At 34.7% G+C, this 17,701-nt stretch overlaps 2 protein-coding genes across 3 annotated transcripts in view; one reads left to right on the top strand and one right to left on the bottom strand.

The window, feature by feature from the left end:
* Window positions 1-3,442, top strand: part of LOC109383311 (thiosulfate sulfurtransferase like domain containing 3) — a 10,992-nt gene extending 7,550 nt beyond the window's left edge. The window contains exons 2-4 of the mRNA XM_019643629.1: window positions 1,780-1,953; window positions 2,051-2,210; window positions 2,513-3,442. Coding sequence (XP_019499174.1) covers window positions 1,780-1,953; window positions 2,051-2,210; window positions 2,513-2,585 — 407 coding nt within the window. The 3' untranslated portion in view covers window positions 2,586-3,442. The remainder of the gene's footprint in view (window positions 1-1,779; window positions 1,954-2,050; window positions 2,211-2,512) is intronic.
* Window positions 3,443-5,289: 1,847 nt separating this feature from the next.
* CCNC (cyclin C) overlaps window positions 5,290-17,701 on the bottom strand; it is a 32,838-nt gene continuing 20,426 nt past the window's right edge. Inside the window, exons 7-12 of one of the 2 annotated variants that reach the window (XM_019643657.1) lie at window positions 17,420-17,455; window positions 16,665-16,756; window positions 15,961-16,028; window positions 13,001-13,080; window positions 12,246-12,364; window positions 5,290-6,332 (exon numbers count right to left, since the gene is read on the bottom strand). In XM_019643657.1, coding sequence (XP_019499202.1) covers window positions 6,317-6,332; window positions 12,246-12,364; window positions 13,001-13,080; window positions 15,961-16,028; window positions 16,665-16,756; window positions 17,420-17,455 — 411 coding nt within the window. In that variant the 3' untranslated portion in view covers window positions 5,290-6,316. Of the gene's footprint in view, window positions 6,333-9,467; window positions 10,712-12,245; window positions 12,365-13,000; window positions 13,081-15,960; window positions 16,029-16,664; window positions 16,757-17,419; window positions 17,456-17,701 lie in introns of those variants that run through there. The other variant, XM_019643656.1, reaches the window with a different exon arrangement.

Below are 17,701 nucleotides of genomic sequence, written 5' to 3'. Positions count from 1 at the left end.
TCTGTCTTTTACACCATATTTTTACTGTACTTTTTCCATGTTTAAATACACAAAAGCTTACCATTGTCTTACAACTGCCTACAGTATCAGTACAGTAACATGCTGTACAGGTTAGTAGCCTAGGAGCTATAGGCTGTACCACACAGCCTAAGTGTGTAGTGAGTGGGCTATGTCATCTGGGTTTCTGTAAGTGCATCTGTGATGTTCACACAATGATGAAATTGCCTGATGCAGTACTCAGAAAGTAACTCTCTCATTAATTGACACATGACTATATAATTTCTCCATTAATTTGAATTGTCACTGTTAACAGATACTGAATTCTCATAGATAGTATAGTATGGGTCTGTTTCTGGAATCAGACCTTTGAACCTTTTCCTATGCCAGCTTTACACTATTTAAAACAATTTCGCTTTATATTTAATATTTTAAACATTTGAATAATTCTTACTACCTTTCTTATAATGGTCATTTTGTTGTAAAATGAATATTAACATTTTTTTTGCTTTTATTTTTATAGCTTTTGGGTTTTCTTCCATTTTTTAAAATATAATTTTGCACTTATAGAAGAGTCACAAAGGTAAAATGGAGTTCCCTTTATTCTTATCCAACTTCTCCTAATGTAAACATCTTACATGGTACAATTATTGAAACCAAGAAAATTAGTAGTGATATAATCATATTAACTAATCCACAGACCTTACTTAAATTTCACCAGTTTTTTCACTGATGCTTTTTATAGTCCCAGATCCAATCCAGGATCCTACATTTTATTGTCATGGCACCTTAGTTTGCTTCAATCTGTGACAGTTCCACAGTCTTTGTCTTTCATGACCTTGGCACTTTTAAGAGTACTAGTAATTTTGTAGGTTGGTTTGTCTGAGATTTTCTTCTGATTAGGTTCAGAGTATGCATTTTTGGCAAGAATACTGAGGAAGTGATGTGCTCTTCTCAGTGCATTATATCAGGAGGTACATGTTGTCGACATAGCTTATTACTAGTGAAGTGATCTTTGAATAATTGGGTATTGGTATCTTTCAGGGGTCTCCCTTTGTATCTCTTGGGGAGATACTATCCCATTTGTCATTGTACTTTCACCCACTAACTCTAACATCTATCAGTGGTTCTTGCTGCAACAGTTATTACTGGGGGTGTTTACCTAGTGATGATTTTCTTTTTCCATCATTCCTTCTACATTTATCAATTGATATAATCCCTTCTCTCCACTTATTGATTCAATTATAGCCTTATATTAGTATGGACCCATGGATTTGTTTTATGGGTTATTACCCATTACTGTATTATACCAGATATTTAAAAGATAGAAACAGTGCCATTAAGTACTCACAAGTGGTTTCAAATGTAAGGTCACCACATCTAACACATGGCTAATTATTATCTTTGCTTGGTAAGGGAAAAAATTAAAATTTTCTTAATATTGTAACTTGGATCGCAGGAAAATTGACACATTATTTGCACAATTGAGTGGCCAGATGCTTTGTGTGTGTTTACAAACTCCCTCTTAATTAAGGGGCTTGGAGAGAGTAGAATATGGAGCTGGCACAAAGCCAGTCATTGAGCATTCAGGGCAGGAGGACAGGGCTGCACCCTGCTGCTCGGTCGGGCTGTGTGCAAAATACATGCATCGAATACACAGTTTAGTAAAGTCAAAAGATCAAGTATAGTTAGCAGACTGGAACCAGGGGGAAATCCCTTTGATCTTCTTTCCAGATATTCATAGTGATGTCATTTTGAAGGTGTCTAAATTATTCTTTCCAGGTTTGAAGTCAATAAAAGGAAACTGCAACAATTTTTGTACTACTGTTTTTAAAGATGTCACTTATAAGGAACTTAAAAGCCTCTTGAATTCCAAAAAAATTATGTTAATTGATGTTAGAGAACCATGGGAAATTCTTGAGCATGGAAAAATCCCCGGGTCTGTCAATATACCACGTAAGTGACGTGTGTCTTAAACTAATGCATTACAAAAATATGCGTTCTGTAATTTACTGTCTAAAATGTAATTGAAATTCTTGACATTTTCTTTCAGTGGATGAGGTAGGTGAAGCTCTACAGATGAACTCAAAAGACTTCAGAGAGAAGTACAATGAAGTAAAGCCATCCCAATCTGACAATCTAGTGTTTTCTTGTTTAGCCGGAGTGAGAAGCAAGAAGGCTCTGGATACAGCAATATCTCTGGGCTTTAATAGGTACATAGATGAAGTATAAAAATGGATTCAAGAATGTGTATTGCAATGTTTCATGTGTAACATTTTTATTGGTCTACTTAAGAATTTCTTATAATGACTCTATTAGCAATGGCAGGACAGCTAGACGAAGAGCCTCTATCTTTTCATCCTATTCAAAAGTAACACAATCTTTTAAATAGGCTTAAAGTCTAAATAGTATGGTGAGGAGCCATTGCAACTCTGTCTCCCAAGTTCCTATCAACCTTGTGTTAAAAAGCAGGAGAAAATGATTATGGCCCTAACTATGTGATGTATGTTTTCAGTGCTCAACAGTACGCTGGAGGATGGAAAGAATGGTCAACCTATGAATATTCTGAGAAGAAACAAGAAAACTGAATTTTGGAATCCACACTGGCGCTTTCCTTGTGTGCATGCAGTCACGCAACTGGAATGAGCAAAAGAATAAAAATCTAGGGCTGGCACTACTGGCTAATGGGAAGGGGATTTTTGTATAAGTCAATTATTTGTTGAATCTTTCTCAACTGTAAATTGAGATACTGCTTCCCCCTGCCTACTTCCAGAGGCTAATGAGGATTGAGATAATGTAAGTGACTTGCCATGAAATATAAGAGTTGGGATTCTAGGAATCAATTTTGAAATAGTTTAGTATAGTTCACTAGTATTCCACAAGACCAAGTTACTTGTATTAATCACAGTGTGGGACCCTTTGTGTTAGTACACCTTCTGTGTATCAGAGGCTATGAGCTAGACCAGCAGATTAAGACTTTAAAACACCTAAAGTCTGGGATCCTTTTAAGTAGGTGAAATATGAACAATGAAAATACATTCACAGCATCCAGACTATGGCAGTGTTGTGACCAGCATGGCAGTGACATAATTTTCAACTTTAAAATTAGTATGATCTGTGGGGAGCGAAATCAGAACAGTGGTTGCTTCTGTGGAGGGAAGATTAACTGGAAAAGGCAAAGAGGGAAATTCTAGGGTGATAGAAATGCCCTATATCTTCAGGTGTTGGTACATATGTATATACATTTACCAAAACTCATTCAAGTGAACATTTAAAAATGTACCTGAAATTATCTCTCAATTAAAAATAATGAAAATAGAAAAAATTTAAATGTGAAGTACTCCCACTGAGTATATTGCTTTGGATGTCAAATCTTACACTTATTAGTACACTAGTGTACTGGTGATAAAATAAATTTGTGCTTTCTTCCATCTGTGCCTCTTCAGACCCATCTGTTTTCAGTCTCATTTATGTCATCATTCAGATCATGTAAGGCCTAGCAAGTAACTATAAGGACTTGCTTTGTCCCAAATGACACATTAAGTCATTGGAGAATCTGGAGTAGGGATGTGATGTGATCACCTTAAACTTCTATTCTGATAATGTCAGTCTAGTTTTCAGCTGAGCAAACTCCCTACAAGAACTAGAAAAGCTGGAAAATACATACATACAACACGCACGCACACTTCAATGTTGGTTCATCCTCTATAGCTTTCCTTCTTGGATCGTGGCTCGTCAAATCCTCTCTGCCTTAGTAATTCTTTTACGCCTTTAAACAGATTTTATTTATATAAACAAATATTACTAGGGCAAATATACTATGGCAGCGAAGATTTGAAGCGCCACAATCCTACAGAGAAGCTGTATAGAACGAGCCACCGTTAAAAGTACTGGGCCCATCAAGCAATAGGAATCAGGTAAATACACCAGGCTTTTAGTTGGAAACCCTGAATAGCTATACCCTAGGAGTAGAGGTGAACCAGAAACTGACCAACCTTCATAAAAATGTCAGACCAGCTTTGAATCAACTAGATCGCTGAATGAATTAAGGTGAATCAACTACGAGGAAATCCCTGAATGAATTAAGGTGATCTTCCTGATACCCCAAAAGCCTACCAGAAATAAGTCTTCTTGTAGAAAGGTACCATTATCTAGGTACAGCAGGGGTTGGCAACATTAAATATTTTAACTTGCCATAAAATCTGTTGCAACTACTCAACTGTTATTGTAGCACAAAAGCAGCCATAGACAGTACAGAAACATGAGTGTAGCTATATTCCAATAAAACTATGGTCACTTAGGTTTGAATTTTATACACGTTTCATGTTCCCAAATATTCTTTTAATTATTTTCAACAATTAAGAATATAGCAAACATTCTTGGCTTAAAGGTCAGCCAAAAACAAGTGGGAGGCGGGATATGGTCCATGGGGCAGTTTGCAGAGCCCTCAGGCAAAGCCACAAATGATTCCTAGTTTTTCATATACGATGCTCAGAATTTTACCAAAACTTACCAGAAATAGCAGTTAATAGGACCTCATGATTGAAAAATAAGAGAAAAAAGACAATAGATACAGATCCACAAAAGAGTTACATGTTGCAGTTTTCAGACATGGACTTTAAAATAACTGATTTATATATTAAATAACATGACAAAATGGGAAAATTTATTAGGGGAATGGAAACTATAAAAAAAGTATCAAATAGAAGTTGTAGAATTTAAAAATACAATAACTGAAATGAAAAACCCAGCAGATGGGGCTGGCCAAGTGGTGCATTGGTTTAAGAGTTTGCTTGGGACGCCAGCTCCGAGCAGCAGGCCCCCAGTTCAGATTCCACATGAGGGGCAGTGACACTGCACCCTCTACAGCTAAGATGGTGAACAACAGCTCAAGCTGGAGCTGGGCTGCCGTTAGTCGCCGGTGCCAGCATAGGCTGCAGTGGGGCTGGCCAGCAGTGGGTGTGAGCTTTCGTGAGCTGCCGTGAGCCGCTGTCCAATGGCCGGCGAGCGACTGCCTCACCCGGGAAGATAGCAATGATAATACCAACATGGGCCAGTGAAGCGATGTCCTCCACAACTAGACTGAAGAACAAAAGGACAGCAACTTGTCTGTTCCCCTCCCCAAATTCCCCAATAAAATCTTAAAAAAAAACAAACCCAGTAGATGGTAGATGGGTTTAACAGATTAGACACAGCTGATGAGGATTAATAAAAATGAAAAAACTGAAGTACACATATTAACATGGATGACTCACAATGTTGAAAAAGCAAATTCCAGAAACACACAGTACAGTAGTTTGAAAACATGCAAAATATCATTTATTTATATTTGTACATACATGTACTAATAAGTTATGAGAGTAATAAACACCAAATTCATAATGGTTTCCTTTGGGAAGAGAACATAGGAGGCTTTAACAATATTATCAATATTTTATTTAGCATGTTTGGTGGGTAAAAAAATACTTATTATTCCTTTTGTAGGTATGGGATAGGAACTTAGTATCCCCATCTGGAGACACTTATAATTGTACAATAATACCTTTGGATTCCTGGTGCTTTTTTAAAGAAAAAAACATGTGATAAATAATGTATCTTATCTGGATATCCTATACCCAAATATAATTGTACTTGCATATTTTTTAAAAAGCAAAGGGTTAATGAAAATAATTTATTTTCTCTATTAGAGCAAACTTATAAAGACAATTTTAGTTATTCTGAAATAAAAATTTAACACTGTGTACCTAAAACTGAACTGACTTTTAGAATTAAACTCTTAAGAGTAAAATCATTACTAAGGTCTGTTGTATCAGATGCCTCAAAACATAAAAATATAGCATATGATTTAATACATCATTTAACAAGTGGCTGCTTTAATCATGGGAGAATATCACTTTCACTCTGATAATGCAAGGGTAGATAACAAAGTTTTAGAAATGTAGAAGAGACAAATTACATTTTTTTTATTGTTAAATATGATATGTACTGTACAATATTTTCATAATGGAATAGAAGGAAAATGTGGTAGAAAAAGCAGCAACAGTAGACAGCCTCAGAGTTCTCTGAATTAATCAAAGTGTCTCAGGTTTCCTTCATCTCCATTGTCTTTCTTACCTGTCTTAATGATCTCAGTGAGGTCTCTTGGATTCTGCAAAAATGCACCCTTTTACTACCAAATATATAATATACCATAGAAATACTGGATAGAAGGACAAGTGGAAAACTGAATGCTCCTTCCATCATCCAGTAAAAAATTATTTTTCAGTGTCTAAAAAGGGCAGCAATTAGTGGAAAAATGTAACTCTGTCACCACCTCTTTTCAGCACTTCAAGTTTCTCCAGGAGCAAGGTAAGAAGGGAAAAGGAAAGAGGAGAGAAATTTTAATAAAGTATTACAATGGTAGAATCTGAAGTGCATCCATGTAGGAATAAGTTTCTCATTTAAATCACATAATACATGTCAAACATTTAATACTATGATGTTATTACTGTGTGAACCAATACAATATGGTACGTGTTTACAGGCAGTTGATACTTTGGGTGGCTATTTGCATTCATTTAACATTAATAGTTAAAGAAGGCAGGTGCAACTTCCAGCTAAGCACCTGGGAGCAGGAATGGAAACTTGCAATCCCTTACTGAAAACAGGAAGACAAAGTGAAACTCTGAATACTGAACAATGATACCTAGCCCCGACCTCACTTGTCTCCAAGAACTGACAGCCCAGTTCATGCCACCTCAGATAGACAGCTAGAAGCTTCCTCTCTAGAAAAACTGACCCATCCCAAAGAAAAAGCTTCAGAATATGACGTTGAGGGTGGAAAGGATGGCAAATGAAAAAGTTTTGTTGCTCCTCTAACCCTACAATGAAGCCCACCACTAAAGTCTTACCCATGCACAGAGATCTTCCAGTTAGCCTTCTTTGTGCCTCTCAAATATGAAGGATCCTAAGACAATTAAGGCAAGATTGTAACTTCAAAGACTATGACCAAACCAAACAGAAAAAGCACCTTAAAGAAAATACAAGGAGCAAAGAAAAATTCTAAACCTAAATTAACATCCTTAGAATAACACATTGCACTCAATCAAGAACAAGGTGCCACTTAAAAGGAAAAGGAACCTTCAATGCACTTTTTCTCAAGAAGCTACTAGAAGATGTACTCCATTAAAATGAAGGCATAAACAAGCAAAGAAAAAGAAGTTGATTCCCGGTATCTTTGATGCCTGAACAGAAAGATGAAGGACTCAAGAAAGAATGAAGGTCTCCGTCAGTATAATTCTGGGGAATAAATGAGTGATAACAAATGATTCTGGTGATAAATTAATAGAAGATACAAAGTAAACTGAACAAATTACAACCAAGGCAATTACTACTTCCAGAAAGACAAAAATATTCTAAAAGGAAATATAACTGTAGTACACTACAGAGCACATTATCTATGTATACCAAATAGATACTGAATATGAATTTAACAAAAGTTATACAATTAACTTGGGAGGATGATGGGGTTACAAGTCCCAGTGAAGAACCAGGTTGGGAGAGAGGGGGGAAAATAAGGTGTGTGCGAGAAATTGAAATCTTCATCTTCCACAGTAGGAAGTTAGTAGATAATATTTATTTACAATTGAAAAAAAAAATCAAAAGAGAAGAAACTGGAGGTAAGCAGAGGAGGGAGTATGGTAAAGTATTTAAAAGCATGGGCCCCAGAACCCAGCTGCTCGTGTTTTAAGAATTAGAATCTAATCCAAGCTCCTCACTTACTTGGCCTGTGACTGGGTAAGTTACTTAACTTTCTGTTCCTGAGTTTCCTCATTTCTAAAATGATCGTTCTGAGAATTAAATGACTTCATAATGTAAACAGCTTAGAAATACCTGTCACATAGTAAGTGCTCAATAAATGCTATAATTATAAGCTTGTTGATTGGAAATGTGGAAGTAACACAACTGCAGAAAAATGACTAAAAGTTGCCTGGGGGAACAGGAATGAAAGGTAGAGTGAATGGGACAGGGTCTAACATTTGCCTTATTATCTTTTAGCAGCACTGTAATTATAATGCAAGCCATTATGTGATTTTTAGTTTTCTTACATTTAAAGATGTAAAAGAGGTGATATTAATTTTGTCCTATGTATCAAAAAATCATTTAAAACATGTAATCATTATAAACAAATATAGATATTTTACATTCTTTTCTTTTATACTAAGTATTTGAAATCCAATGTGTTTTTACATTTACAGCACATCTCAATTCAGACTAGCCACATTTTGAGGTGATAAATAGTCACATTAATGTGGCTAGTGGCTATTACACTGGGCAGTGCAGCCTATGGTAATACTTGATTTTTTAAAAATATATATATCATCAATGGCTGCTGAATCACAGAAAGAGACAACCAAATACTATGTGCCTCCTAATGGAAGACATCTTATGCAGTAGTCTAAAAAAACTTTTTTCAAACCTGAACCTGAACAAGCCCTTAGATTCAATAACCAATTTATAGAAAATACAGAGAAGAAAGGAACATGTTAAATGGCACCTCAAGGATACAATCAGTAAAATCCATATGGTGGTCAACTCCTAGTGGGCAAGTGAACCAAAGGGGGAATTTTTAAAATGAGAGTAAGGAGGAGTCCATGAATTTTAAAAGATTTAAAGGATTTATCAATGAATTTCAATGTAAGGTCCTTGTTCAGATCCCGACTAGCATTATTTAAGAACTTTTCATAATATTTATGAGACAGCTGAAAATTTGAACACTAAATATTTGATACTACAAAATTATGACGACATTCTTTTCAGGTACAATAATACTTTTATAGTTTTTTCTTAGAGAGCCATTATCTTTTAGAAATACATACTGATAAATTATGGGTGAAATGATATCTTGGATTTCCTTCAAAATAATATGTATGTTAGGGGAAGTGGGTGGGAGTTTTGATGAAATGAAATTGGCCATGAATTGATAATTGTTGAAGCTGGGTGATAGGTACGTGTAGGTTCATTACACTATTTTACCTATTCTTGTATATGTTTTTTTAAATTTTCTACGTAAGAAGTTGAAAACAAAACCGCAAGTCATGCATTAATTTTCAAAATAAAAATTTTAAAAGAATATAAACTTAAAGGAAAAATTAGGGTTAAGTCAATGATTGTGATATATAATCACTCCGCTCTTGCAACCCAAGCCCAACCTTAATTCCTTCAGACCTGAGGAGAGGTTTTTTTTTTTTTAATTTCCTAGCCATGAGCCTAGGACACCTATATTTGTCATTGGTATTGACTTTATACATAACCTCCCTTTCCAGCTTGATACTCTCCACAAGGAAGCAGAACTCTAAAGTATGCTTATAAACCATTTGTAATTACCCACTTGACAAATTCTAGAAGGCTTTTAATACTTATCTAAAGGAAGAAGCACTCTCAGAAAACAACATGAAGTATATTCAAATAAAAAAATTCAAGACACTTAATATAGCTGGAGAATGTATTTTTATTCTTGCAGTTTTATACTAGGAAGTCAACATTTAATTTAATAATTCATTGTTCACAATTGATTTATAAAAAAAATTTAATCCTTAAATTGTACATCAATATCCTATGACTCCAAATTTTATTTATCACTCTCCTTCAAGTCTGAAGAAAATGATTAATTTATTAAGTTCCACAGACAGCACAGTCCCACTGACATAACATTTAGTCTTAAGTCCTACGCTCATATGAGAATTAAGAATAGCCAGTATCAAACTGGCCTGAAACCTGATTGTGTTCCTGGCTCAGGATACCTGTAATAAATTTGTAAATCACGCTAAGACACAAAAATAAACTAGGGTGTGTATGTCATATAAAAACTTCACAGTAGAGTAAAAATTAACATTAAAATGTTATCAAATTTCAACCATATTATGGTGTTTTACCCAATCATCCAATTTCAAAATGCCTGATTAACAGTGAATCAAATGCAAATAACTTCATGTAGGATTTTTTTAAAAAGTTTGCCCAGCATTTCAAAATGGTTATGGAATTAATATAACTTTTAAAATGTCAAAGTATGCTATACATATTGCACTTTTCTGCTAGGCTGGGCTAGTATCTTCCATGGCAAGATACTAAAACTACTGAATAAAATACACTTTTAAATCAATAGGTACTTGATTAATTTCCCTGAAATTATCAACATCATTACCAAAATCTTCCAGGATTTTGTAAGATTTGATTCCTTAAATACAGTTTTAAAGTTTAACTTAAGGAGGGAAAAAAACCCCTCATATATTTGACTTCTTATGTCCTTTTTTGGTCTTTCAATGACCAAAGAGAATTTTAAACAAATTATGCTTCATGTTTCCTGGCTTAATAAAAAGCTACAATTTCTATTATCCAAATTAAAAAATTTATACTAATCAAAAGCTATTAATTTTGAAATGTCTGTCTGTAGGTCCCCTTAGAACCTTTTCAAACTTTCATAATCAAGATATTTTAATCAATTATGTACTAGAATCAAATTAGGTAAGGAAAAACTTATTTTGCAAAAATAAAATCACTTCCCAATATGCTTGACAGAAACAAGCTATTCATTTTCATTTGTGTTCCATTGAAGACATTACTGAAATTTGTCCAATGGTTTATTTCCAACTGGTCCATTACGGAATTCTTCGGAATGTTTTAAGATTGGCTGTAGCTAGAGTTCTGACTTCCATTTGGACCCTGCTCTCCTTCACTGTTCAAGTGGGGAAGAAAGAGATTTTACACCAATTAAAAGACTCATTTTTAACACCCTGGTAAGCCTAATTTTTAAAGTTTGTTATTCTGTGGTATAAATCTACAAGACAAAGACATTCCCAATTATAATACACAGATGTGGAAAAATTAAAATCCGGAAGACTAACATTTGGTTTTATGTTTTTATTTATGTAACTTAGTACCCTCACACATGACAAGCATTCTGGAAGTTAGTGTCCACATACACTCAAGAAATTTAAATTAGGGTATGGGATTTCATTGTTATTACAGGTATCACTCAACATAGAGATCAGAGCTTCAGAACAAATTTCCTATAAAATAAATCTCACATATAAGATCTTATTCCTACTAACCAATTATGAAAATCAAGACGTGTTCTTCCAAAAAAATTTATTGTCCAAAGGCATACTAAAATCATATGTAAATAATGCAAACATTTATAAATCAGAAATATAGTAATTTCCTGGAAAATGCTGAATATTTAAAATAAAAATAACTAAAACTGAAGATACCAGTAACTGTGGCAACAGGATTATAGCCTTATTTTGTCCATCATCATCTTGCAGCTTCAGGCCCTGCCACTAGTGGAGAATCACTCAGGGAATTTCTGCAAAAAATGCATCCAAAGGTAGCTGTTTGAATAACTGCCTTATAACAGCTCCTTGTGTTTTTATTTTTTTCCAAACTGTGATGTTAATTTATCAGATCTATGAATCTATCTTAATGTTTTATAACTTATTTTTCTTGATAAATGATTAACATGGGCAGTATTTATTTCCCTTCTGTCCTTGTTTCCCTACTCCAAATGATCTGATGTACAGTGAGAGCCGAGAATCACTGAACTAAATGAACAGATCCTATTAAAACAACAAAACTCCCTTAGTACAAGTGATGCATATTTAGTAAAATTATGTTATTGTGTGTCATGGATCATTTGTGTCACTCAAAAGCCAAAATTCTTTATCTTTACATCAGATCACTAATCTAAGTTTTTGAAAACTTCTACTGAAATTTATAAAACAGGGTAACAGCCAGTAGTGAAAAAATAAAATGGCACAGAGTCAAAATGACACGGGACTACTACAGAACACTGAATTTCAGATGGACTCGCCTAATTCTGTCCTGTTTCAATTTATGTACAATATATAGCCACATGTTGAGGGATACCTGTAATAGACCTGCCATTGCATTAGGAAAAGATGATCTTGCTAAATAGACGATCAGATTAAATTTTTTAAATGAGGCAGTCTTAATCTATCAAGTCACAAATTTAAAAAACAAAATAATTAGTATGTAGGGGGACAGATTTTGGATAGGAGTCCACCATCCTCACAGAATGCCAGCATTTTGAATAAACCTGCTTCTCTTTCCACACACACAAAAAATTAGTATGTATTATGAAGTTTTAGAAGAAATTTTAAGAAAAAACCAAAATGTAATCTTTGAAAAATTGTGATAATACATATGAAATACGTAATTAAATGGAATCATAATTAAACTCTACAAAGTACCTGTTTGGAGGAGGTTTTGGTTTCGGCATCTTACTAAGAATAGTTGCCATCTCTTTTCTCTCATCAAAATTCTTCCACTGCTCATATAGTTTTAAAATAACCCTGATTATTTCCAAAATCTAGAAGAAAACATTTGAAAAGTTCTCACTGGCAATATTAAACAGCATTTAATATGTAAAGAATACACAGCACATACTAGGCCTCTCTCAGAAAACAGTGAAAAGATAAGAGTTTCTATCCTTTAGTATTCAGGCTAGATAAGATAATCCTGATAAATGTGAAAGCACTGTTTTTACCACATTGCTATTTAGGCTGTTCCTCCTAGCCTCTCATTTTTTAACATGTATGCCCTATCCATCCTTACCCATCTCTCTGCAGTTGGTTTCTTTCTATCTGCTGATACCTTAAACCAAAATAATATAGTGCGGTACTATCAGGAATAGAGGTCTAAATCATGAAGGAGTTTGCCACTATAGAGTCCATTCCTCTAATGCCAATTGTTTCAAACAATTTAATGGGAGGTAGTGCACAAAAGATGTTGTTTTGATTCTCTGCTAACTACTGTACACAAGTGAAGGTGCTTAAAAATTGGCAGCTACAAATCTGTCTTATTGAGTTTCCAAATTAGTCCTTTTTTTTTTCCTCATCTGGGTACACCTAACTTTGGAAAGGGAAAAAAAAGGGCAAAAACCATTTTTCTAGGCTATAGGCTGTGTTTTAAGTTTATATTCAACTAAGGGAATTTTAAAGAATACCTTCTCCATATCCACAGAAAGCTCAGCAAACCACTGTCTGGCATCTTTCTGCTGTACAACACAGGCTACATGTAGGCAAGCTGGAAAGGAAACAAGAGACAAAGACCCACGTTTAACTACAAACATGGAGTATATGGGCTCAGAACTAAAGGTAATATTTTCACTTAAAATTTTCATGTATATGTCTAAATATTCTTTTTAAAAATTGTATAGGTTCATGTAATAGTTACTACTGACCATCCCATCAACTTAATGTGATACAGACAGAAAACGTTACTAGACTATATTTAGGTTCTTGACATGCCCTGCTCCTCACTGTGTGCTAGGCATGGTACAGCTGCCTTGAGAATCAGGGCATGTTAGAAAGGAAAAAAATCCAATGAGAAAATTAGAGCAGGGAAATGATTCCTGACCAGTGATACAAAGCAGTGTTCAAAATGCAATCAGAAGTCAGTGTGATGAAAAAAAACCCAAAAAAGCAAAAATCCCAGCCAATCTATACACTGACAAATTTCAATGTTCACTACATTTTGATATTTCAATTGAAAGTAGTATTTGTTGCCTCTGCTTTTTCATTAGCACATAATCAAATTAGGTGAAGATTTGGCACACTAGTATAGAATTGAGTGTTGTAATAAAATAGAGCTTAGAAGAAAAACTTATACTATATAATTATATACATCATTTACAACTAATAAAGATAGTAAAAATGACCAAGAAAAACAATCTATATCATAATTTTGCCCAATATAATTCCTACTGAGCAGCTTGGCTACCCTGATCCTATCCCAGCTTGTTAAGAATTATATTCCCAGGTGGTTACATGTATGATTCCGCTAAATTTGACATTCTAGGCAAACAGTGACTCAAATGTGAACTGACGCACTGGGTGCTCCAAGTCAAATGAAACTAGAAAGTAAGCTAGGTCCAGGAAGGAGTGAGAGGCCAAAGGACTGAAATTATAACAAGTAATTAAAACACAGTGGGAAATGCCATAAGGGCACATGTGGAGTACATTAGAGGTAGAGGAGACATCCTAAACCCAGAGTGAGATGATATAGAAAGTTTGGTGGGGCGGAGGCTATCACTAAAAGGGTGATATTAGTCAAGTCTTAAAAAAAGGTGAGAGCGGGAACAGAGACTGGTATGTATATAAATGGTAAATAGAGGCTGTGGATTTTATAAAAAAATTGACACCCGTGGATTTTATCCAGAAATTGGGAAGAGCACTGTAAAGTTTTAATTGGAGGACAAATTCTGCATTTTAAAAAGCTCTTTCTATTTCTAACTCAGGGTTTCTCCACCTTGGCAATGCTGACATTGTGGGCTGGACGATTCTGAGACTGGATTGTACACTATAGGATGCTTAGCAGCATCTCTGGCTTTTTGCCACTAGACATCAGTGGCATCCCACCCCAGCTATGACAACTAAAACCATCTCCAGACATTGCCAAACATCCCCGAAGGAGCAAAATTAGGTCTGGTTGAAAACCACTAGCCTAGCTCAAGTATGGCGGATAGACTGGCTGGCTCTCTGAAAACAGGGATGCTGGAGGCCAGCTGGTCAGGAAGAAGACTGGATAGAAACGAGATGATGGCTATGAGATTACTAGAGGTATTGGCTACCAATACTCAACAATAGGTGTTAGTTAGCAGTTAGATGAGGTATCAAAGGAGATGAAAGAGCCTAACTGCTGCATTTCCAACTAAGGTAACTAACTAGCGCTATTCACCAAGCTAGCAAAGACATTAAAAGGAGCATATTTTGGGGCAAAGTGATGAGTTTAGTCCTGTTCATGAGTCTGAGGTGCCAGTAAGATGCCAAGTGGAGCTATCTATCTATAAAGAAGATGGATATAAAGAACTGCTTAGGAGCAAGATCTTGGTGAAATGAAGAAATCTAAATGTTTCAGCACATAAGAGAGAGAAGCCAAGAGCCTCAGGGAAACTACAGGAAGAATAAAGACAGGAGGGATGGCAAAGATGTGGCACATGGCCTGCCACTCCCTCCTTCCTACGCATGCAGATGTCAGCATTCCTTCCCATTGAACCCAGATGCCACTCTAGAATCTTGCCAAATACAGTGCTTTTGGGGAGCCTCTAATACTAAAAAAATGTAACTATAACCTATTTGCCACCCCTGATGTAAGAAGGCTAAGAAATATTAACATTTAAGGAGTAACTGAAAAAAGAGAAAACAAAAAGTCCGGACTGGTAAAAGAATACCAGGCCATGGGGGAGGGGTGGGATCCAGAGGACATGGATAGCAACAGAAGAAAGGGAACAGAAACTAAACTAACAAGTGCCTAACATACGGCAGGCAATATTTGGTACTCTACAAGGTAGCTCATTTAATTCATGCAACAACTCTGTATAGAGTTGTTAGTATCCTCCACATTTTATAATTAAGGAAACAAACTCAGAAAGATTAGATAATTTTCCCACAATTATAAAGGAAGCAAAGTTTAAACCTAAGATAATCTGACTCCAAAGACCATGTTCAAACTCATGACAATACTGCCTTCTACAGATAAGAGAGTGGTAGCCAACTTCTCTCTCCACAAAGGCATTCAGGACCACAGAGGCTCCTTTACTCAACCTCTGAGGACTTAACTGGGCTCAGGAAATGAAAGGCCCAGTTATTTTATGGAAGTTACAACTAATATCAGCGGATTTAATTCTGAACTTCCCACCCTAAAGAAATAAAAATGTTCTATTCAAACACTGGTTAGAATTATTTTAGATGATTAAAAAAAAACTTACCAAAAAAGGGGGTGGGGGGACAATAATCCTGATTTGTGACAGTTGCAGTTCATATTATTGAAAGTTCACATGCAAGGATTAGTCTATTACTTCATGGGACATAAAAACATAAAGTACAATAGGGTGAAATTTATTTCAGGATGACCTGAATAGGTTTGTAACAATTTAACTAATAAAGGTACACCACACTTACATACCTAAAGCTATCATGAAAGGAGGATACAGTAGGCAAAGATCCGTTCTGTAGGTATCATTCACTATCCTCCTATAGAAATGTAAATCATATTATTACTGAAACCAGAACTACCTCATATGATTGTACATTTCCCCCAAAAGAGGGCCATATTTCCCATCTTTGTACACATTTATTTCTCTTTTATATTACTGAAGCACAGATATAAAGGTGAAACATCAAGGGGAAAAAGATGGATACATGAATGTGTCAGTATTAAGCATTTTTAACGAATAAAATTACAGCTCAATATATTTAAAAATTTAAAAACTCACAATAAATTATGAACAGATTTTTTCTAATTTTTAAAATATTAGAAAATCAGATAGGGAACCAGAAATTATACAACGAATTCATATGTATGTTGAATACCACCAAAAAAGTATTCTGATAATTTTAAAGATAAACTGTCTTTTTATGTAAACAGTCTGTTTTTCATAATAATAAAATTTAATGGAAATATTAATCAAATAGATAATTTAAAGATCCTTATCATTTTAGCATTTGTACCAATGTAGTTATTAAAATTCAACAAGTAGATATTTTGCTCAACATAAAATATATTGGGGCACTAGTTTAATTACTTTAAAAATACTAAACTTAATATTTAGTGGTCAACCTTCCTAGCTAATAACATGTTACACTATGAATAACTTCTGTTCTAATTACCATGCAAGGGGAAGCAACATGTCTTCTTGGCCCATGTCCTGCACATACTGGAGCAAAGGTCTATAAGGATGATACACTATCAAGCAACAATCCTAGAAACAGTTTAAAAAATGTGTATGTATAAAAACAGATTTATTACAACACAAAAACCTTATCATTACCCAACTGATTTGTAATTATGTATTTCTCTAACTCATGCTTGCTTCCCTCTTAATTCTCTTAAGCAAGCAGTATGGCAGCCCTAAACTCTAATAGTAAAGGCAGTGCTCTCTCTGGAATATACCTTGGTAAATCGGTTGGCAGTCAGTCAGCATCCATTCCCTTAGAGACTCAAAGTGTCACATCTGCAACACACTGAAACCTCTTATTAGCCTATAAATCCGTAATTCCCAACTGGAGGAGCAGAATTCTGCCAAAGACATAATCTATCTTTAAATAACACCACACACATACACAAATTGTGCAAATAATTGACAGTGGTTTAATGTCCTGACTGGTTTGCTTGTAATCCTTTTATTATAGTTACTATAGAACAGAAAAATATTCCCATCCTAAGTAGGATATACAAATCATTTTACAGGCTTCCAAGAGGATACAGGTGATGATGCTGCTATGTACTATGGTTTCACCATCATGTATCACTTGGATGGTTTTAAAATGTACCTCCCTACAATCATTTCTTTAAATAATTTCTGACTTCACTAAATTTGAAAATAAGTTTTACTCTATTAATCACAGGGAAGAAATATACTTACCATTAGTTCTAAAAGATAGAATTCACATTCTAATATCTGTTTAAAAAAAGATTATAAATGTCAACATGAAAGCAAATTAGATGAGTCTACTTAGTCTAACAACAATTATAGACATAGTAACTTATCACAAAAATTTACCAAAATTTTAAATCAAGAAAATAAACATAGCAGCTTATGTTAGAATGAACATATAGAAAAATCACTTTTTACTATTACATAATACATGCAATTATGATTATAAAGCATTTTAATCCTTAAAAGGAAAAACCAGCTTCATATAAA

This window comes from Hipposideros armiger, unplaced genomic scaffold (assembly GCF_001890085.2).
Source record: "Hipposideros armiger isolate ML-2016 unplaced genomic scaffold, ASM189008v1 scaffold_81, whole genome shotgun sequence".
NCBI classification, from domain to species: Eukaryota; Metazoa; Chordata; class Mammalia; order Chiroptera; family Hipposideridae; genus Hipposideros; species Hipposideros armiger.
This window is presented reverse-complemented; position numbering and strand designations above follow the sequence as displayed.